The following is a 16,769-nucleotide window of genomic DNA, read 5'->3' as shown; positions in this document are numbered from 1 at the left end:
ATTATACCTACAAATTCGAAGATCACAGCATCAGTTAACGTTGAATGCTTTTAAAACCTTTGAAACTTCGAGCTGCACAGGGTAAGATGTAAGATCCTTTATATTTTCTTTGCTTCATGCATTATCATGTCTTGTGCGCTCAAAGATTAAGGCTTAATGTTTGTCGAAGGACAAATATATGAATAGCTATAATTGATTTTGAATTCGGACTTTCACAAGTATTTAACGTTAACATTTTATGATAGGCTATACAATTATGTCATTTAGATGAAAGCAGGCTCGCGGATGATTTTTAAATAAATTTGAAATCAAAAATTCTGCAACCAAGCAACGTCTTATAGCTTTAAGGAAAATTGTCAAGCATTTATTTCATTTACTGCCAAATTATCGTAAATTGGTTGTTTTGTATTATTGGTAATGTTTACGTTTTCATAGAGTCTTTCCTCTCGTTTTTTTCTGGCAGCGTTCAATTTTTCCTCATCAATGATAGCGTATTGCGTTGGAGGGTCATTGCTCTTTCTTCTGTTGTTACCGCCTCCAGAATTTAATGCCAAAACATCCAAGTCTGTATACACGATGTTAGGCTAGAATTAAATATAATTTGCAGTTACATCAGTCCGCCTGGGTGAGGTTATATTCATTGTTTAAATAAAGTACTGGATTTTATAATAATGGCGTATTTCTTTGGAGCACAGGCATTAGTCTCCTGCGGCTATTTTTATAATTAAAATTGTGTTCAAATCAAACCTCAGGCACTGTGTATACCCCATCACTGGAAGTGGCTCCTTGTTGATGTCTGTTTACGTCTGGTATTTGGTATTCACTTTCTGATTCTTCGATTCTGTTAGTATCAGGAGAATAAAATTTACTGATTATAGCGTGTTTAATTTTACATTCAGTAACATGCAGAAGTAATCGAAATTAATATCTGGCAAATTTTTATCTATTGTTCGCATGCATTCTATCACAATACATGATCGGTAATAGATTTTGAATAATATTGGAACTTTCTTTTTCCGATTTTTTTTTCTTGATCAACGACCACCTGAAATACATCACTGCAGGACTGGCGCCAAGTATAACGGCAATATTTGAAAAAAAAATCCATTGTTTCTTACCAAGGATAGCTGGTGTATAATAAAATGATGACAATACCTTGCCTGACTTGTGTTTCTATCTTTTTCTGTTTGAACAAAGAAACGAATATGTTATACTGATTACAGAACTAACAGAAGAAGCTAACGTGGGTAAAACTATATACGTACGTGTGCATGTGGCCTCTTAGACAGGGGTATAATAGAAGTTTAGGAGACAATTCGTCTCATGCATGCAGGGTCCTAAATTTCAATGAAAATGCTTTGAATATTAAAAATTTTTTCTAGTCGTTGTCAAGCCGTTGTGTCTTACTTTGTTTACGAGAAACACAAGCGAAAATCACGATAATCATTATTACAAATGAACCAAGAAGTGAACCAACTACATTCACGACATTGAGGTAACTTGATGAGAATTCCAAACTTTCCTTTATGTTCATTGTTCTGTATTTGAAAAGAAAGAACACAGTAAATGCTTTCTCATATAGAAAATAATTCGTAACAGAAGAAATTTCTTTCGCAATGATCAGTTATTCATGAACAAAAGAATATGTTTTGAACGAATGCTTTGGAGAGACTCCATGATTAAAGGCGCTGTTATACACGATGATGCAATTCAGTTTTATTCAAAAGTTGCACAAGTTATTGCGCGGTCTAACATGCCTTGCAATGACCATCATCATGACGAGGCAAGGTTTTATCAAATATTGCAAAAGTATAGCACTAACGTTTACCGCTTGATGCAGCTTGTCTGGCAATTGCATTTCGATGCATGTCGCATGAAAAAAGTTACCGCGTGTAACAATGCCTTAACTAAACTTTTGATGCTTTTTATCATATTTAAAAATGCTCATTACCACTGGGCCCCCGATGCTTGCAAATTTGTTTATGATATCCTTGGTAAAAAAAAAATTAGTTTCACGATAGTTAAATGAATCCCACCATGCATGCAGGGGGTAGCTATATATATGGAAGAAGATGGTAGCTACATCCATAGATATACCTTGGTATCATGCATACGAACAATGCATGAATAACAAAGTACCATCAACCAGGAAATTGTCATGACTCAACATAGGCGTGCTCATTATATATTGTTTACAGGATACAGCTCACTAGTGACAAGGAATCTCTCTTTACTGCGTGTTTGCAGTATATATAATTTTTTGTATTTTATTCTCATGTTCTGTCTTAAAATGTTTCCATTCATATAAGTGATATATCACCATATAGACCTATAGTGTCTGCCTGTGGAACAAAATTGCAGTTCATTTGTTTTGAATGAAATATTTATACATATATATTATATATACATGATATAGCTATTCAATGTACAGGTCAGTCGAATTTTGTCTGTAGTGATATATTCTTATCCTAATAGTTTGCTGTTTAATTGAAAACTGACTAAACGAGTGGCTAATGGTCCACAATTTCCCTAAATCCTATCAGTCATATACTTTGCAAAAATTGACTTACAGACCTATACTTATAATGATATTATATGTCGGATATATATACCGACGGAATATCAGGAGTTTTATCAAGACAGACGCAAGTATGACACATAAGCATTTTGAAATGTATTCATGTATAAATATGCAGTATTTAATTTCCCAAAATCAGAGCTAGCAGCACAAATCACATATCAAGGTATAGGTAAATGAAGAAGTGAAGCAATCTCAATAAATTAGCGTTCAAGGAAGGAAGTTGATCGTAAAACATGATATTAGCTGATATCTCACAACATACCTGCATTGGTCTTAGCTATCATCGGTCGTGACTTTGTTTCGTATAATATTTTAAAAACTGTTTAGCCTATATACCAACTAATGAGATTATCTTTAAACTCTTATTGAAATATGAATATTTTTCACCTCCAAATGACTTACCAAATTGTTCCTAACGTTAACTCGATCTTTGGTTAAGAAAAAGGACACATTCATTCACATACTCATTATCTTTTTAAATACACGCGACTACCATTCAAAATAAAGTTTAAATCCAGCTATATTCCGTTTCACATTATCAATTTACCATGATGTTGAAATATCCGTGTATAAATATCCGATTGTATGTATCTTTTCATCTGTCATTTCATAAAAATTTGCATTTCAAATAAGCTGTTCAGTCTAAGCACAATATTGGATATGTAATAAACATACCTTTACTGACGTATAAGTTGAATAAACTGAAACAGATAATTATACATGGAGAGGGCTCGTCGCCCTAGTTATGAGCATGCATATATACTATGACGGTATATAGATATTTTAGTGAAAAGAATAATTTAGCACCCATTGGGAAACCATATACCTAAGGTTAAGTAATTCAATGTGGCTGCGCAGATCAGACTTATCAGAGGACATCTATAATGAGGAAGCTCAGACCCTAATTTGGGAATGCACCTAGTGTACATACATGCAGTGTTGTCTTACTGACTCAAAAGCGTTTTTTCTATGTAGCGATGTATATTGGCATTAAAAAAACCTTAAAAAAACCATAGTTTTCATGCGCGGGGGTGTTTGGGGTGGTGCGCTCGATTTTTCTCAGCTGACCTCTATATATAATAACGGAATGCAACGTTATATGTCTTTCCACTAAATGCATGCAGTCACGTAGATTGTTTATTAGGAAAACGAAGAATTAGAATATCACTTTTTTCTTCTAAAGCACCATCTACAAGTAATTTAAAAACGATCCTTCGTTAACATTCAATAATCTATATCGTTTGTTATTTCTTCAACATAAAATACTAGCGGACCCGCTGGGCGCTGGGCCAGGCCTCGTAAAAATATTACATCATTGTTCATTAATATAATATTTAGTCTATTTTGTCCCACAGCTGATATCCCACAGTGCCACTAAGGTGAAAACCGCAACTTGGCGAATTTTATTCGTCCATAGCAATACAGTTGTCATGCACCCACTTTTTCAACACCATTTTATCAATATATACAACTAGAAAATGTGCTGTCACACTGCTTAAACCTCTTGCCTCATGGAAATAAAATTTAAATTGATATAGAATTTGATCGTTCAACATCTTTGGTACTTGCGCATGGTTCTTCGTCAGAACGTAATGGTATGTCTTCATAATCGTTATCAGTACTGGCCGCTGTAGCTTGTTCTTTTACAACATGCTCAATATCTGCATAGTCAGTATCCTGTCTTGGAGGTGGCCTACTGTCATCGGATCTGGGAACAAAATCTGATAATTCAGCGTACACCAAATCCTTCCTGTCATTCTAAAAAAGAAGATATTTTACTTAAGTTGAAATAAGTAGCTTGGGCATAGCTGTCTTCATAGGGAACTAGAATTGCCAATAGTATAAAACGAAGAACTAATATGTATATGCTATTAGTTACCCTCCCTCCGTAGTAATGGTGTTAAAAGAAATTTTCTCCACTTGTCAAAGTCGGAAGTCCGGATTAAAATACTCACAAATCCTGGACTTATTTGAGGGGGAGGGGGTGTCATATCTCATACATTTGTCTGATCATATATAGTGTCATATCTCATACATTTGTCTGATCATATATATACGAGTACACCCAGCCCCGCAATTAAGATTCTAACGACGACCCTGACCAAATCATTCTGTCTTAACTAAAAATCCAACAGTGGATCCAGTCCATACAGACAGATTGGATAAGAGATCTCTGCTGATAGATTTCGGTTTTTAAAAATAAAAATAACTATCCGAATGATTCCATCAAGGGAGATATCAATATTTTTCATATTAACCTTGTCTTTTTTCTTGGTATTTTTTCTCTCAACCACAGCATACACATCACCCAGTGGTCCTGTTATATGCTCCACATTTCTTACAAAAGAATAATAAAATATGATTTGTACCGTAGATCAACACACAAACCTTGGCGAGGCTTATAGGAAATTCCACCGAGGGACAGAGTTGTAGTAGAACTTTAATAATTTTGCAATTGAAGTGAATTACAGGTTGGTGGCACGCATTCATATAACAATGGCGATTTGCGGTGAAAAATAAAAAAGGGGTCAGATTAAGCAATACATGATATAAAGCTATATTTTGTTTTGCTTCTCAATCTGATCTAAGCTTAGACCATGCAGACTACAGTTGTATCTAACTAAAAAATAAAGGATACCTACGGCTGATTTCTTTCATTGCCTATACAAAAATAAAATGAAACAGGTAAGTTTATTTTCTCATGGCGTTTTAACTCTAGAGTCTGTTTCCCATGAAATGTTAAAAATATCCAAATTCTCTTAATTTCTCTGTAAAATCGAACTTTGATCTTGGCAAGTATTAAAATAATGATTGCAGTAATGAAAATGCTTGCATGTGACCGGCTATAGAATTTATTCCTGTTAAAGAATATGTGAAAATCATCGCAAATCAAGGTTCTATTCTGCTGCATATTTTTGAAAAATTTAACGAGCTTATTTTTTTCTTAGTAAAATTCCCACACAATGAGTCACTTTCTTTCCACTACTTTTACTTTACTCTATGAGTACTTGACATTTACATAATAGTTATTGTATAAGTAAGCATACCTTGAGATCTACGTTTGCAAAACATCACAATGAACAAGACAGCAACAATAGCTATCAGTCCACACAAAATAGCAATAGCAATAATGCCGTGGATGGGGAAGTCGTCTGATGATTCATCCAACACTGGTTTTTCTGTACTGCTGCTACTACTAGCTTCAGTTGAAGTCATTAACCACGTCACTGTACTCACCGATGCAGCACTTTGGTAAACTAAATAAACAAGAGAATAATTACATCTGTGTTTACGACTGATAGTCTTTTTCCTTTACTTATGATTCTAACTTCGTTCAGTTTGGTGTGTTCAGTGTACGTCATCATGGGTGTCATGAAATAATTGCTATCAATTGGTATCATCAGTAAAGGTTTACTTTTAGCAAAGTTTTATTACTGTCATATTAATACGTATGCGTAATTAAAACTGTCACATGGTTACACCCACTGACTATTGCAAAATGGTTGTATGGAATTTGAGGTCTAGGGAACACTTGAAATACACTGCCTTAATTGGTCCTTTACTGCATGATGGACATTCTAAACTGACAATTTCTAGTTATCCTTGGCGTCAGATTCGATTTCGAAAACGAAAATCATTGGATTGTATACTAACGATTTAAGTTTGAGAAGTGAGCGACTTTTCCATAGGTTAATCCATGTTTATTTTGGGCTAATATTCGGACGTCATATAATTCCCCAGGAACAACATTTTGTATTTCATATCGCAATATTTTCACTCCTTGTTTTGCAGATATCATCCAATCATATTCTTTTGTTTTGTGCTCCACCAAATAATAATCTGGATTTCCAACGACTTTCACCCATTTTACAACAAGTCTGTCTCCGTTAAGGGACAGTCCCGGCGGTTCTGACACACCCGGTGGACCTAAACGTAGAACAACATTGTCATGTATTCTTCAGTTGCGTGACTATACAAGCAGATATTCAAGTATTGTCTGCTTTGAAGTAATAATACTTGATATATGTGATTATTTCCACTAAAAGAGCTAATCAATAAAAGTGAAGAGTCGAGAATTGAGAAAAAAACGCAAGTGCTGTTTGCTGTAATAGAATTCATGCACTGACGAGTTTTTATATAATTATTACTTTCCTGTATTAATTTGCAGTTGAACTGCGTTGTAAAGTAATTAAAATGTACCTTCATACAATGTAGACACCTCCGCACATGTTTCATTACTAGTTCCCACAATGTTTTCTGCTGTTACACAGAAGGTATACGTCGTATTTCGTTGAAGTTCATCTATGCTATACTGAAGTTCTCTTGTCTTTGAATTTGCAATGACCTGTGTTTTATACTTCACTTTAATGAAGTATCCTGTGATGATAGATCCACCATTGTCATCTGGCTCGTGCCATCTTATAGTGATTTCAAATGTTTTTCTAATATATGTCAAAGCCTTTGGTTTACCAGGGACAACTAAGATACAGAATTATATGATGATATTAAACAAACACAAGCTTAAAACGCTCACGTTCTTCCGCGCAATAACAGTTTAGTCTGTTTTATCAAAAGAGAACAAGCCCGAACAATTTGCAGGGACTATGGTATGAAGTTTTTCATAGTTATATACACCTGATAACTTACGTAATTGTCTTAAGGTAATGTTTCTCGTATTGTTCCCATGTATGTTACTTGCGATACAAATGTAAGCGCCAAACTGAGCAGAACTATTCAGCGTCACAACCAATGAATTTGTGCCAGTTACCAAAATTCTGTTTTCTGGTGTTATCCAGGAGTATACAGGTGCTGGATCACCATCTGTGGTGCAGGAGAATTTTATCTTCTTCCCAATATATGAACTTGTATTAGACGAAGTAATTACAGGAAGTCTTGGAGGATCTGCGGAGAAAGGAATATATTTCCTATAAGTATAACTAACTCATCTATCACCGCTGATGCAAGAAATGATGTATTCAGCTGATCTGAGTACAAAAATCAACAAATCAGATCCGACATCAGATCCTCGACAAAATAAGTAAATTATCATTTCCTTCGTTTCAAATAATTGCAGTCCAGTTCAAAATATAATACTTATTAATTCTGTTATATTCTTTGCAAAAACACATTTTTAGTTCCAGACGCGGTATTATAGAAGTGTTCCGGAAATTATCGAGCAATTAATTTGCTCAAATTTATTAGTAATACTCACTTTCACACAGAAATACTAAAACTTACATTGAACATGGACATTCAGCACAGATTGGTTGTGAAATCCATATTGATTATTTGCTACACATGTGTAAAAATTCATTTCCTTTCTCGATATTTTTTTAATCTTCAACACGGAGCTATTACTTCTTTTTCCAGCTAATTTCCAAACAACATTTGGCAGAGGTAATCCTGTTGCAGAACACAAACACTCAAGATCATCACCTTCTTTCACGATTATTCTGGAAACGTCGTCTTTTGCACTGTCACATGTTATTCGAGGTTGTGTTGGTTTCACTGTATTGAAATTAGATGTTCGTGACGATCAATTAATTATAAATATTAAGAATGTCAGTTAGGGAAATTAGGGAAATCTGATTGGATTTTTTCCAGAATTTCATTTTAAAATGTAAATGTGGTGCCATGGAAGTGTGAGCAATTACAGAGCAAACTTGTCACAAAATAATAAGCCCAGCTATTTGAGCAATAGTCAGAGATGGCTGTGCCCTACGACAACACTATAATTTTATAGCAAAAATTTCTTACCCCCCTTTTGAAGAGTTTTAACCGACTCAACTGCTTTCGCTACAAGTGTGTGTTCAATACGTATTTTATAGTTTGTAAAATCATCAGAATTGAAATTCTTTATAGTTATTGTCACCAAAGACATATTTCTCCATCCTGACAATCTATTTTTGTAGAGATCATCAACATATTCGCCCGTGCCAATAAGTAATAAAGCACGTTTATAGCTTTTACTTGTGTAAACATAGAGGTACACTGTTGGTTTGAAAGAGATACCACTGGTCTAAAAAGAATTGAATTCGTATGATAAATATAAGCAACAATAAGCTTAAAGTCAGAGTTGCAATTGAATCACGTTTTTAAATATTTATTTTAGAATATCCAAACCGCATGTAAGGTTTTTGAGGCTATGTGTGCTTACGACCGTCGTTTTCATGCGTTTTCGACATCGTTTTTGTCTCGTTCATCAAATATCGTTTTAAATCCCTGTTCACCTACCTGTACACATACGCGATAAAAGGGAAATATGCTCAATATACATTAAACTGGTTTCAACTTTACGCTATCGTTTCGCGTGAAAACAAATAAGAAAACGCCCGAAAACGTAACCGTGTACCAGCGGCGTAACCAGCGTGACAATTTGGTCATGCTATGCAAATTTCAAGTCATTAGAATTATTAAATTCTTTAGAAATTCATTGTCAGCCTGGCTACGCCAGTGCCGGGTGTGCACACGGTGTCATGGTCATTGTCATGGTCATTGTCATGGTCATGATCATTGTCATGATCATTGTCATGGTCATTGTCATGGTCATGGTCATTGTCATGGTCATTGTCATGGTCATTGTCATGGTCATGGTCATGGTCATGGTCATTGTCATGGTCATTGTCATGGTCATGGTCATTGTCATGGTCATTGTCATGGTCATTGTCATGGTCATGGTCATTGTCATGGTCATTGTCATGGTCATTGTCATGGTCATTGTCATGGTCATTGTCATGGGGTCACAATAAAATAAAAACCGTACTTTGAAATACCACGTAAGGTGAACTTCACTTGTATTAAATACGTATTGTACCGGGGAAGAAAGTGGATCAATTGTAATGCTGGGTTCACCTGAAATAAAAATACATTCATATTGCATAAAAATACTAATATGCCTAATATCACTTGCGGCACGGTTCTGTAATTTCTGCAAAATAATAATTATAATATAGGATGACCAGTGCCGAGCTTTAACCCTATTTCCCGACAAATAAACCCGTTTGATTTTTAAACGGGTTTATTTGTCGGGGGATAGGGTTAAAGCTCGGCACTGGTCATCCTGATTCCCTAGTTCTGCGAATAATTTATAATTACACTGCTGATGTTGATAAATGACAACACCCAACTATAACAAATCACGCCTATTTTGTCGGCAAAATTTAGATCTGCATCTCCTCCGGCCCTCTCCCAAAATATGATGTGCTAAGTGCTGTCCTGAGAGGCTAGTATAAACACGATTTTCGAATTTTTTTAGTTCCTAAATGTTTAGTTCATTAATAATGTTTGGTTGTATAATAATTTCCATAATCATAACGCTTTCAGTTTATTATAGGTTTATTCTCTATTCTGATGACGTCAGTAATGGCGTCCATGTTTTCAGAAAAAATACGTTTTGAATTACTACATTGTGTGTGCTGAACATGAGGTAATGCCTGTAAAAAAATTGGTATTTTGATAGAGTAAACTGCACTTGAAGTTTTTATTGATATTGTATTATTAATTATCCATTTATCAACTGATGAGATGTTATGTTTTGTAGCCCAGATCAGATGTTGGGGTCATGCAGAGGTGGGTAGTCTCCTTCTGGTGAAATGTTAGTGTGAAGTAGTAGCATAAACTAGAAGACATCTTGACATGGAAGTATTGAATATTGATTATTATCACTTACTGTACAGAACATACCATGCAATTATGAAAGGGTTTGACAGTGTCAGATTGCACATCAAATATACATAGTATGCATTATAATAAAATGGATTTCTTCAACAGGATAGCTATAAGCAAGTTAGTCATATATTGACTTTTCTGATAAACACCCTTAGGCAGGGTTGTACTGAGGGCATTCTGATGGAGGAGTGTTTTTTAATAATTTACAAACAAAAAGGAGGCCTGTTGGCAGATTTTGATATTATAATTCGTAAATTTCCATGATTATATCGATCCTAAAAATGAAATTAAAAGCACCATGACAAGAAGATAAAATCTTTACATGGGAACTGATCAAGTTAAAGTAAGCAGGAGGAGAGGGCCAACCACTATAAAACTTATATAAATGAACCAACCATTTTTCAATAATAAATAGGGGTGCCATATCACTTCAGAATTTTATTAGTAGGAGTTGCATATGTAATACAAAAATGTAGTCAAACATGTATCAGGCTGAAATATTATAAAATACTTTTATTTTTATTGTTGATCTGGTTAGTTAATATGAATAATTGCATTGGTGACTTCATCCACCTGAGAGAGATCATTTAATAATATAGTATTTACTTTTTGCATTTTTTAGACTTAAAATGAGAGTACCACTTAAAAAGGTGCCACGTTCAATATTTTAGCACTCAACATTTGGAAAACGTTACCATCAAAAGGTAAGTTATTGCGTTGGAGATCCAGCTGTTAGATTAAACAATAATAAGTGTTAAACAATAATTGAACATTGCCTGGCATATTACAACGAAAACTGAAGTATAAGAATTTGCAATTAATATAAAAATGTGATACTTGATAACACAATCTATGTGTTTGATAATTCAGAATGCATTTTTACATCAGTGATTTCATATGGCACAGGGTTAGGGTTATAATCTAGATATAACGGAAAGAATGTTTGTGAGTTTGGCTCACTGGTTTAGTGGTTGTTTGACAAACATTGTTTCCTATTCCGAAGTTCCTTAATTTCCTTGTGCAATTGAAACTTATAGTCCATTATTGAATATCTGGATTAGTTAATGGCGTTGTTATGCTATATCAAACCTAAGTTATGCGGAAAATACGTCTAAAATCTAAATCACTGTATCAAATACATTGTTATAAAATTTGTACTTGACACAATCGCAATTTTCACAATTAAAACATTTTAACTTTGTTAGAAATCAAATGTTACTACAAGTGCAACATGTTTATAGTTGTTTATTATAAACAGGCATATGTGACTGCGGACTGCCTGCCCACAATGTAGTTAATTCCTAACCGCGTCGATACTATAGCTATAATTTATATAACACTAGCAAAATGTGATATAATTATACCGTCGCAGGTACCGAGGTTCAATTAAAACTGCTATTTTGCGGGTTTACTCACCTGTTATTTCCTTAAATGAACATCCCAAGAGATAGAACAGAAATATTAAAAACATTTTGAACACTAATCCTTCTCAACAACTCTCGAGTAATTAGGCTTTAAAAACAATATACAATATGCTTGTGTCTCGATTAGGAGTCGATGATAACTCGCTGGACGCTGGTGCGTTATTAATTAGCATGTGCTTGAGCAAGGAGGGCTTGACGCCATAGAAACGGACGTGCCAGTGGTTAGAGTGTCAGGTGTTTGTTTCCGCTCTATTTTTGTAGATACCACTGACGAAGTAAACTTATATTTTTTTTCTGTCTGTAATAGATTATACGAATCCACTGTAGTCTGTAGTAAGTATTGTGTTTCACCACTAATATTCTTGTAAGCTCTAGTTTATACGTCACGTCTCTCATGAACCGAGCGAAGCAGAGCCTAATTCTATAAAAGTTCTTTATTGGATCATTTGATTTGCATTAGTCATAGCCATAATCCATAAGGTTCGGGTCGTGAGCAGTGGTCGTGAGACATGACTCATGAAAAAAACCAAGTCTATAAAAGCGGGCCTAACTCCTAAAAAATAAACCTCGCAAACCATGGGCCCGACGTTTTATCAATCTCACAGTGTGAGGATTTAATTGATAAAAAATTCAGAAACCACAAGCAATGCACGCTAGGAACATCTCTCATTCGTGCAAGTGTGATAATCAATCTTTCCGTCATCAATGTCGTATTTCTATGCTGTAATACGATACATTTGACATACATCTCCCAAAAAACTGTACGTTTATGAGTAAAATATGTTTATATGGGTATATACTCTGAGATATACACTTTATACAGTATTTCACAGTATGTTGTATCGTGTATATACACATCAATATAGGGGTTGGTCCCCCGGCGTGTCAATTGTCACACCTCCTGGAATTCCGGCGTAATAATAATAAAATATTTTAATCAGGTGCATTTATGCAAGAAGAAGCGTCTCACAAATTTAGAACTAAATTCTCGCAATGTGGACATTTCTTTTAATAGGTGCTTTCATTGTAATACACATCTCTAATGGAAATGGTATGTTTTATATTTATTTGGATTTATTAATATCAGTTAGTGTTTATTTTCTTCTTTTAAGCTTTATTCCATATTCCAGCTGATATATTCATGACTCTATTGTGTTTTGTTTTGCCTTTTTTACTTTTAATTTCATAATTTATATCATTTTTTCCCGGACAAATAGTGTGCTAAAACTCAAACAGTGTGTGTATTCTACATTCAAGGAAATTCTATATTGTTTCAGCAACGTATTAAATAAGTAATATTTGCGGTAATGTTCATTACTATAAATCTAACAACATTACCCCTGCCCATATTATTGGCATATATCACTTGCATATATCATGTTAACTAAAGAATTAACTAGATCTCATACAGCTAACCAGCAGAACTTGCTCCAGTTAATTATCAACTCTTAAGGTCTGTTAACACGATCCAATTTTCACGTGATCCAATTTTCACACGATCCAATTCTGTTGGATCCAATTTTGTTGGATCCAATTCACTTCTTATGGATGTTTTATAGTCTGTTGTCTTGTAATTTATATGAGCAGCAAAATCCACTGAAGCCATTAATGCAGTACTGCTTTATCAATAACTGACTATATTTCATCAGACCTTTCATCTGTTTAGTGTTACTGAGTCAAGCATATTTACACATTAACAATATGATTGTTTAATTGTTGTATGTATATGTGCTGATTAAACATTTTTTTATATTTGTAAATTGGATCTTCCATATAGCATTAGACTTGTTTTTGCAATATATATCATAGACATGACAGTTACAATAATGTCTTGTTCATATACAAGACATCAAATTAACATTATGCATCAATATTGCATATAGGTACAAGTTATTATACACTTAATGTATGCTCCCGAGGGAAATAGTGAGTTTTGTTTTTCCAAGAGGCTGAATGTTTCCCGAGTTTGCATGTCTAAGTGTTTTGTTATATAGGAACGAAAACATACATGTTACACAACAATTTCATTTAAAAAACCCACTTTACTTTGTTATGATAATATGCAGGCAACAGTTTTTCACCTGTTTCCCTGGGGGGAAACATTGCATTTATTTAAAGTCATGTGACTATGAATGAGCCAATCACATTTAAAATACACAGCACCAAAATAACAAAAATATTTATACATCCTTTATGTTGTGCATTGTCTATAGGAGAGGCTCGTTTTCGTGTGAAGCCATATGACAAGATCAATAAAACAGGTTCCACAGTGACATTTGTCTGGATATTTGAGGATACTAATAAAGATATTTTGAGGGGAGAATTATTCAGTCACATTGGTGGGGACAGTTCACTTTTGTTCAAAGTTGATCCTCATACCAAGAGTTTTAAATCATTTGATGACAAAACTAGAGTTAACATCACCTTGGCTGTTCCACTCACTCTTACTACTGTCTCTGTTAAAATGGTTTTAAATAATATAACTACAGCTGACACGGGTTATTACAGTTTTAAAGTATTAAGTCTGGGGAAAGATGGTCAGTCTAATACATCCAATGTGTCTTTGTATGTTACTGGTAAGAAATTTTTCCATACTGTTTTATTTTCATTTATTTTTATTTATTTTCTTGCTGTTTTTTATGCAAACAGGGATATATTATCAATGGTGAATATTTTTCAACTAGTACTAGTGCCTCAAAACGTTTCGCCTGAATCAAGTAATAGAATCAAGTTGCAGCTTTGTAGCTATTTTCTACTTTGTGACATGGCTATGGAAAAACGTTTAGGGTGTTTCCTTTTTAGGGTAACTTTTTCATAGAGTCTTGGTTTTAGGGGGTTTCACAGTTTAGGGCAGTTGAAATAAAATTTAGCGTGTTTCAAATTTTCTTTCAAGGCATGCATCTTGTGTCTGGGGTAGTTATTAAAAAACCACACATGAAGTGCATCTCGGCTGAAGCATCATAGCATATTTTTGGGTAAATGATAGGATGTACAACACAGATGCACGGCAGTTATATGGCAGAATTATTATTTTTTCCGGATGAGGAGAATGAATTCTTGTGTATTATTGTGTACATGCATGTGCACGTAAAACTCGTGTATGGAACAGTGCCGTCCATGATCACAATTTTTTCTCGTAAGATTTTTATTTTTGTGAGTTTAAATTTCAATCTTTCCGCATATATCACGTCACACAAGTGTTTTTTATTGAAGAAAAGCCGCATAGTATGAGCGTTAACAACACTGGCGATATTACAAAAGATATTGGAGAGTCGTTGTATGTGAGGTGCCAGGTATCTGGGGTGCCTACTCCAACGGTGACATGGATCAAAGAAACCCGAGAAATTGCTGTCGGTAATGGAATTGCTGTACTTCGTATAAACAATATAACCAAACAACACGAGGGAAGATACACATGCAAGGGAAAAAACTCTGATGGCCAAGTACAGAGTTCCATATACATTAAAATTAAAATAATTTGTAAGTAAACTGAATTAACTGTTTATTGAGAAATTTAATATTGCGTTTATTATCTATTATTCACGAACACATATTAACGTATAAAAAATACATTTTAAAATTTAGTCATGCAGACACAAACAAGATGTAACGGATAGTGTAAAACTATATTATATATAGTCAACGTTTGCATGCCTGAACTGAACTTGTGTTTCTAGACAAAATAACAGACATGAGTTGTAAAATTTTGATAGATTTTTTCTTCTTTTAGACTTGGACATGCATTGCAGTGTACTTCATTCCAACGGCAACGATACAGTATTCGTGAGTTTAAAGGCTGTTGGTGCGCCTGCCCCTGTGTGCAGTTATAATATAACTGGCAATGATAGTACGTCTACGGGTATTATTGACTGTGATGGAGGGATAGTGGAGTTAACCAGAGATCATTATAATGTCCGTCTTACAGCCAACAATAGTGCGGGAATGGAAAAATCTTGCCAACACACCTTAAATTTTGGTAGAAAAACAATTATTTCTGACTTTTAAATTTGCTATTCATAGCGTTTAATGGCTGGCATGCCATATATATATATATATATATACGGTACTTGTCAATTTTTTTTAACACATTGTATATATTTTTCATTTAGATGAAGGTCCACAATCTGGTGCAGTTCAGAAATCACATTCAAGCATTTTGTTGACTCTACTGACAGTATTCTTCTTGCATCAATTCATTTGTGAACCTCATAAATAATGAATAATGCCGTGATATTATGTAAATACTTATACTTACTACTCAGTACTCAGCAACTCCACTCTTTGTCATGCACGAGAGCAAGCACTCACCATCACGAACACTAGTTGAAGCAGTTATTTATAGACACATCACCGGCTGTGCAAGCATGTATCCTTGGCCACGACTAACCTACAGCCAGTATAGGCTATAATAGCTGCCATCTTGGTTGATACATACCATTCAATACAACGAGATATTTTAGGTATAGATACTAGATAGGTATATAATAAACAAAGAAAGAAAAAGTAGAAATCTACTTTGTAGTGTCTGTCAACCAAGATGACGCCTTATGACAGATTATGACGTCATGCATGCAAACAGATAACAGATAATTGCTTTTAGTTACTTCGGTTCTATAATATGACTGAATATGACTGAATATGTAGTTCAAACAAGGATCGAGACTTAGAGATAACTTTAAAAATAAATGTAAAATGCTAGGTCCCCTCACCACTTACCACCGTAGTTAGTTTTGGTAATAATTATTACTTTGCTTGTTCAGGGTTAGGTTAAGTTCAGGCAACTTTTTTACATAGTACACATGCATTCCCTTTTACTTTTAGAAATAAGATATTTGGTTCTTATACTAGTTATGGTTGGAAGAGTTTGAAGATCATCTCTCGTCTGAATTAAAAGTTTTCTGGAAGTATTTTGCCTCGAAACTTGACTGAAACATTAAATACATTTTCAAAATGCGCGAGGAATTTTTGACGCTAGTATTTTATGGGCTCAACACAGTGCAACACTGAAAGAGCAGTTAATCAGAAATGTAAAGATTGATAATGTCCTTTATTACATATTTGCTACACGCTAATATAAACTACAAGGTTATCTAATA

General features: G+C 34.3%; 4 protein-coding genes and 1 long non-coding RNA gene across 5 annotated transcripts; 3 read left to right on the top strand and 2 right to left on the bottom strand.

The window, feature by feature from the left end:
• Positions 1-300: 300 nt before the first annotated feature.
• On the bottom strand, positions 301-3,208 carry LOC114535712. The gene is made up of 5 exons (XM_028557017.1): positions 2,984-3,208; positions 1,408-1,538; positions 1,156-1,183; positions 748-841; positions 301-584 (listed from the first exon to the last, which is right to left on the bottom strand). The coding sequence occupies exons 2-5, from the start codon at positions 1,532-1,534 to the stop codon at positions 357-359; spliced, it is 477 nt and encodes a 158-aa protein (XP_028412818.1). The 5' UTR covers positions 1,535-1,538; positions 2,984-3,208; the 3' UTR covers positions 301-356.
• A 476-nt stretch (positions 3,209-3,684) lies between these two features.
• Positions 3,685-12,006, bottom strand: LOC114535617 (neural cell adhesion molecule 1-B-like). Its single transcript, XM_028556899.1, has 11 exons — positions 11,666-12,006; positions 9,345-9,433; positions 8,339-8,600; positions 7,820-8,089; positions 7,229-7,483; positions 6,782-7,060; positions 6,236-6,508; positions 5,629-5,838; positions 5,224-5,242; positions 4,840-4,918; positions 3,685-4,339 (listed from the first exon to the last, which is right to left on the bottom strand). Exons 1-11 carry the CDS (start codon positions 11,718-11,720, stop codon positions 4,106-4,108), a joined length of 2,025 nt encoding a protein of 674 aa, XP_028412700.1. The 5' UTR covers positions 11,721-12,006; the 3' UTR covers positions 3,685-4,105.
• Positions 5,712-9,335, top strand: LOC114535642 (histidine-rich glycoprotein-like). Its single transcript, XM_028556928.1, has 3 exons — positions 5,712-5,833; positions 5,920-5,934; positions 9,008-9,335. Exons 1-3 carry the CDS (start codon positions 5,712-5,714, stop codon positions 9,333-9,335), a joined length of 465 nt encoding a protein of 154 aa, XP_028412729.1.
• LOC114535626 lies at positions 9,655-10,234 on the top strand. The gene is made up of 2 exons (XR_003688338.1): positions 9,655-10,007; positions 10,122-10,234. It is a non-coding gene; the product is annotated as an uncharacterized LOC114535626 (long non-coding RNA).
• On the top strand, positions 10,891-16,724 carry LOC114535623 (vascular endothelial growth factor receptor 1-like). Its single transcript, XM_028556906.1, has 7 exons — positions 10,891-10,953; positions 11,981-12,006; positions 12,689-12,724; positions 13,887-14,249; positions 14,887-15,153; positions 15,404-15,649; positions 15,783-16,724. The coding sequence occupies exons 4-7, from the start codon at positions 14,138-14,140 to the stop codon at positions 15,887-15,889; spliced, it is 732 nt and encodes a 243-aa protein (XP_028412707.1). The 5' UTR covers positions 10,891-10,953; positions 11,981-12,006; positions 12,689-12,724; positions 13,887-14,137; the 3' UTR covers positions 15,890-16,724.
• Positions 16,725-16,769: the final 45 nt, after the last annotated feature.

This window comes from Dendronephthya gigantea, unplaced genomic scaffold (assembly GCF_004324835.1).
Source record: "Dendronephthya gigantea isolate DGI-Jeju-01 unplaced genomic scaffold, DenGig_1.0 000122F, whole genome shotgun sequence".
Classification (NCBI taxonomy): Eukaryota; Metazoa; Cnidaria; class Anthozoa; order Malacalcyonacea; family Nephtheidae; genus Dendronephthya; species Dendronephthya gigantea.
This window is presented reverse-complemented; position numbering and strand designations above follow the sequence as displayed.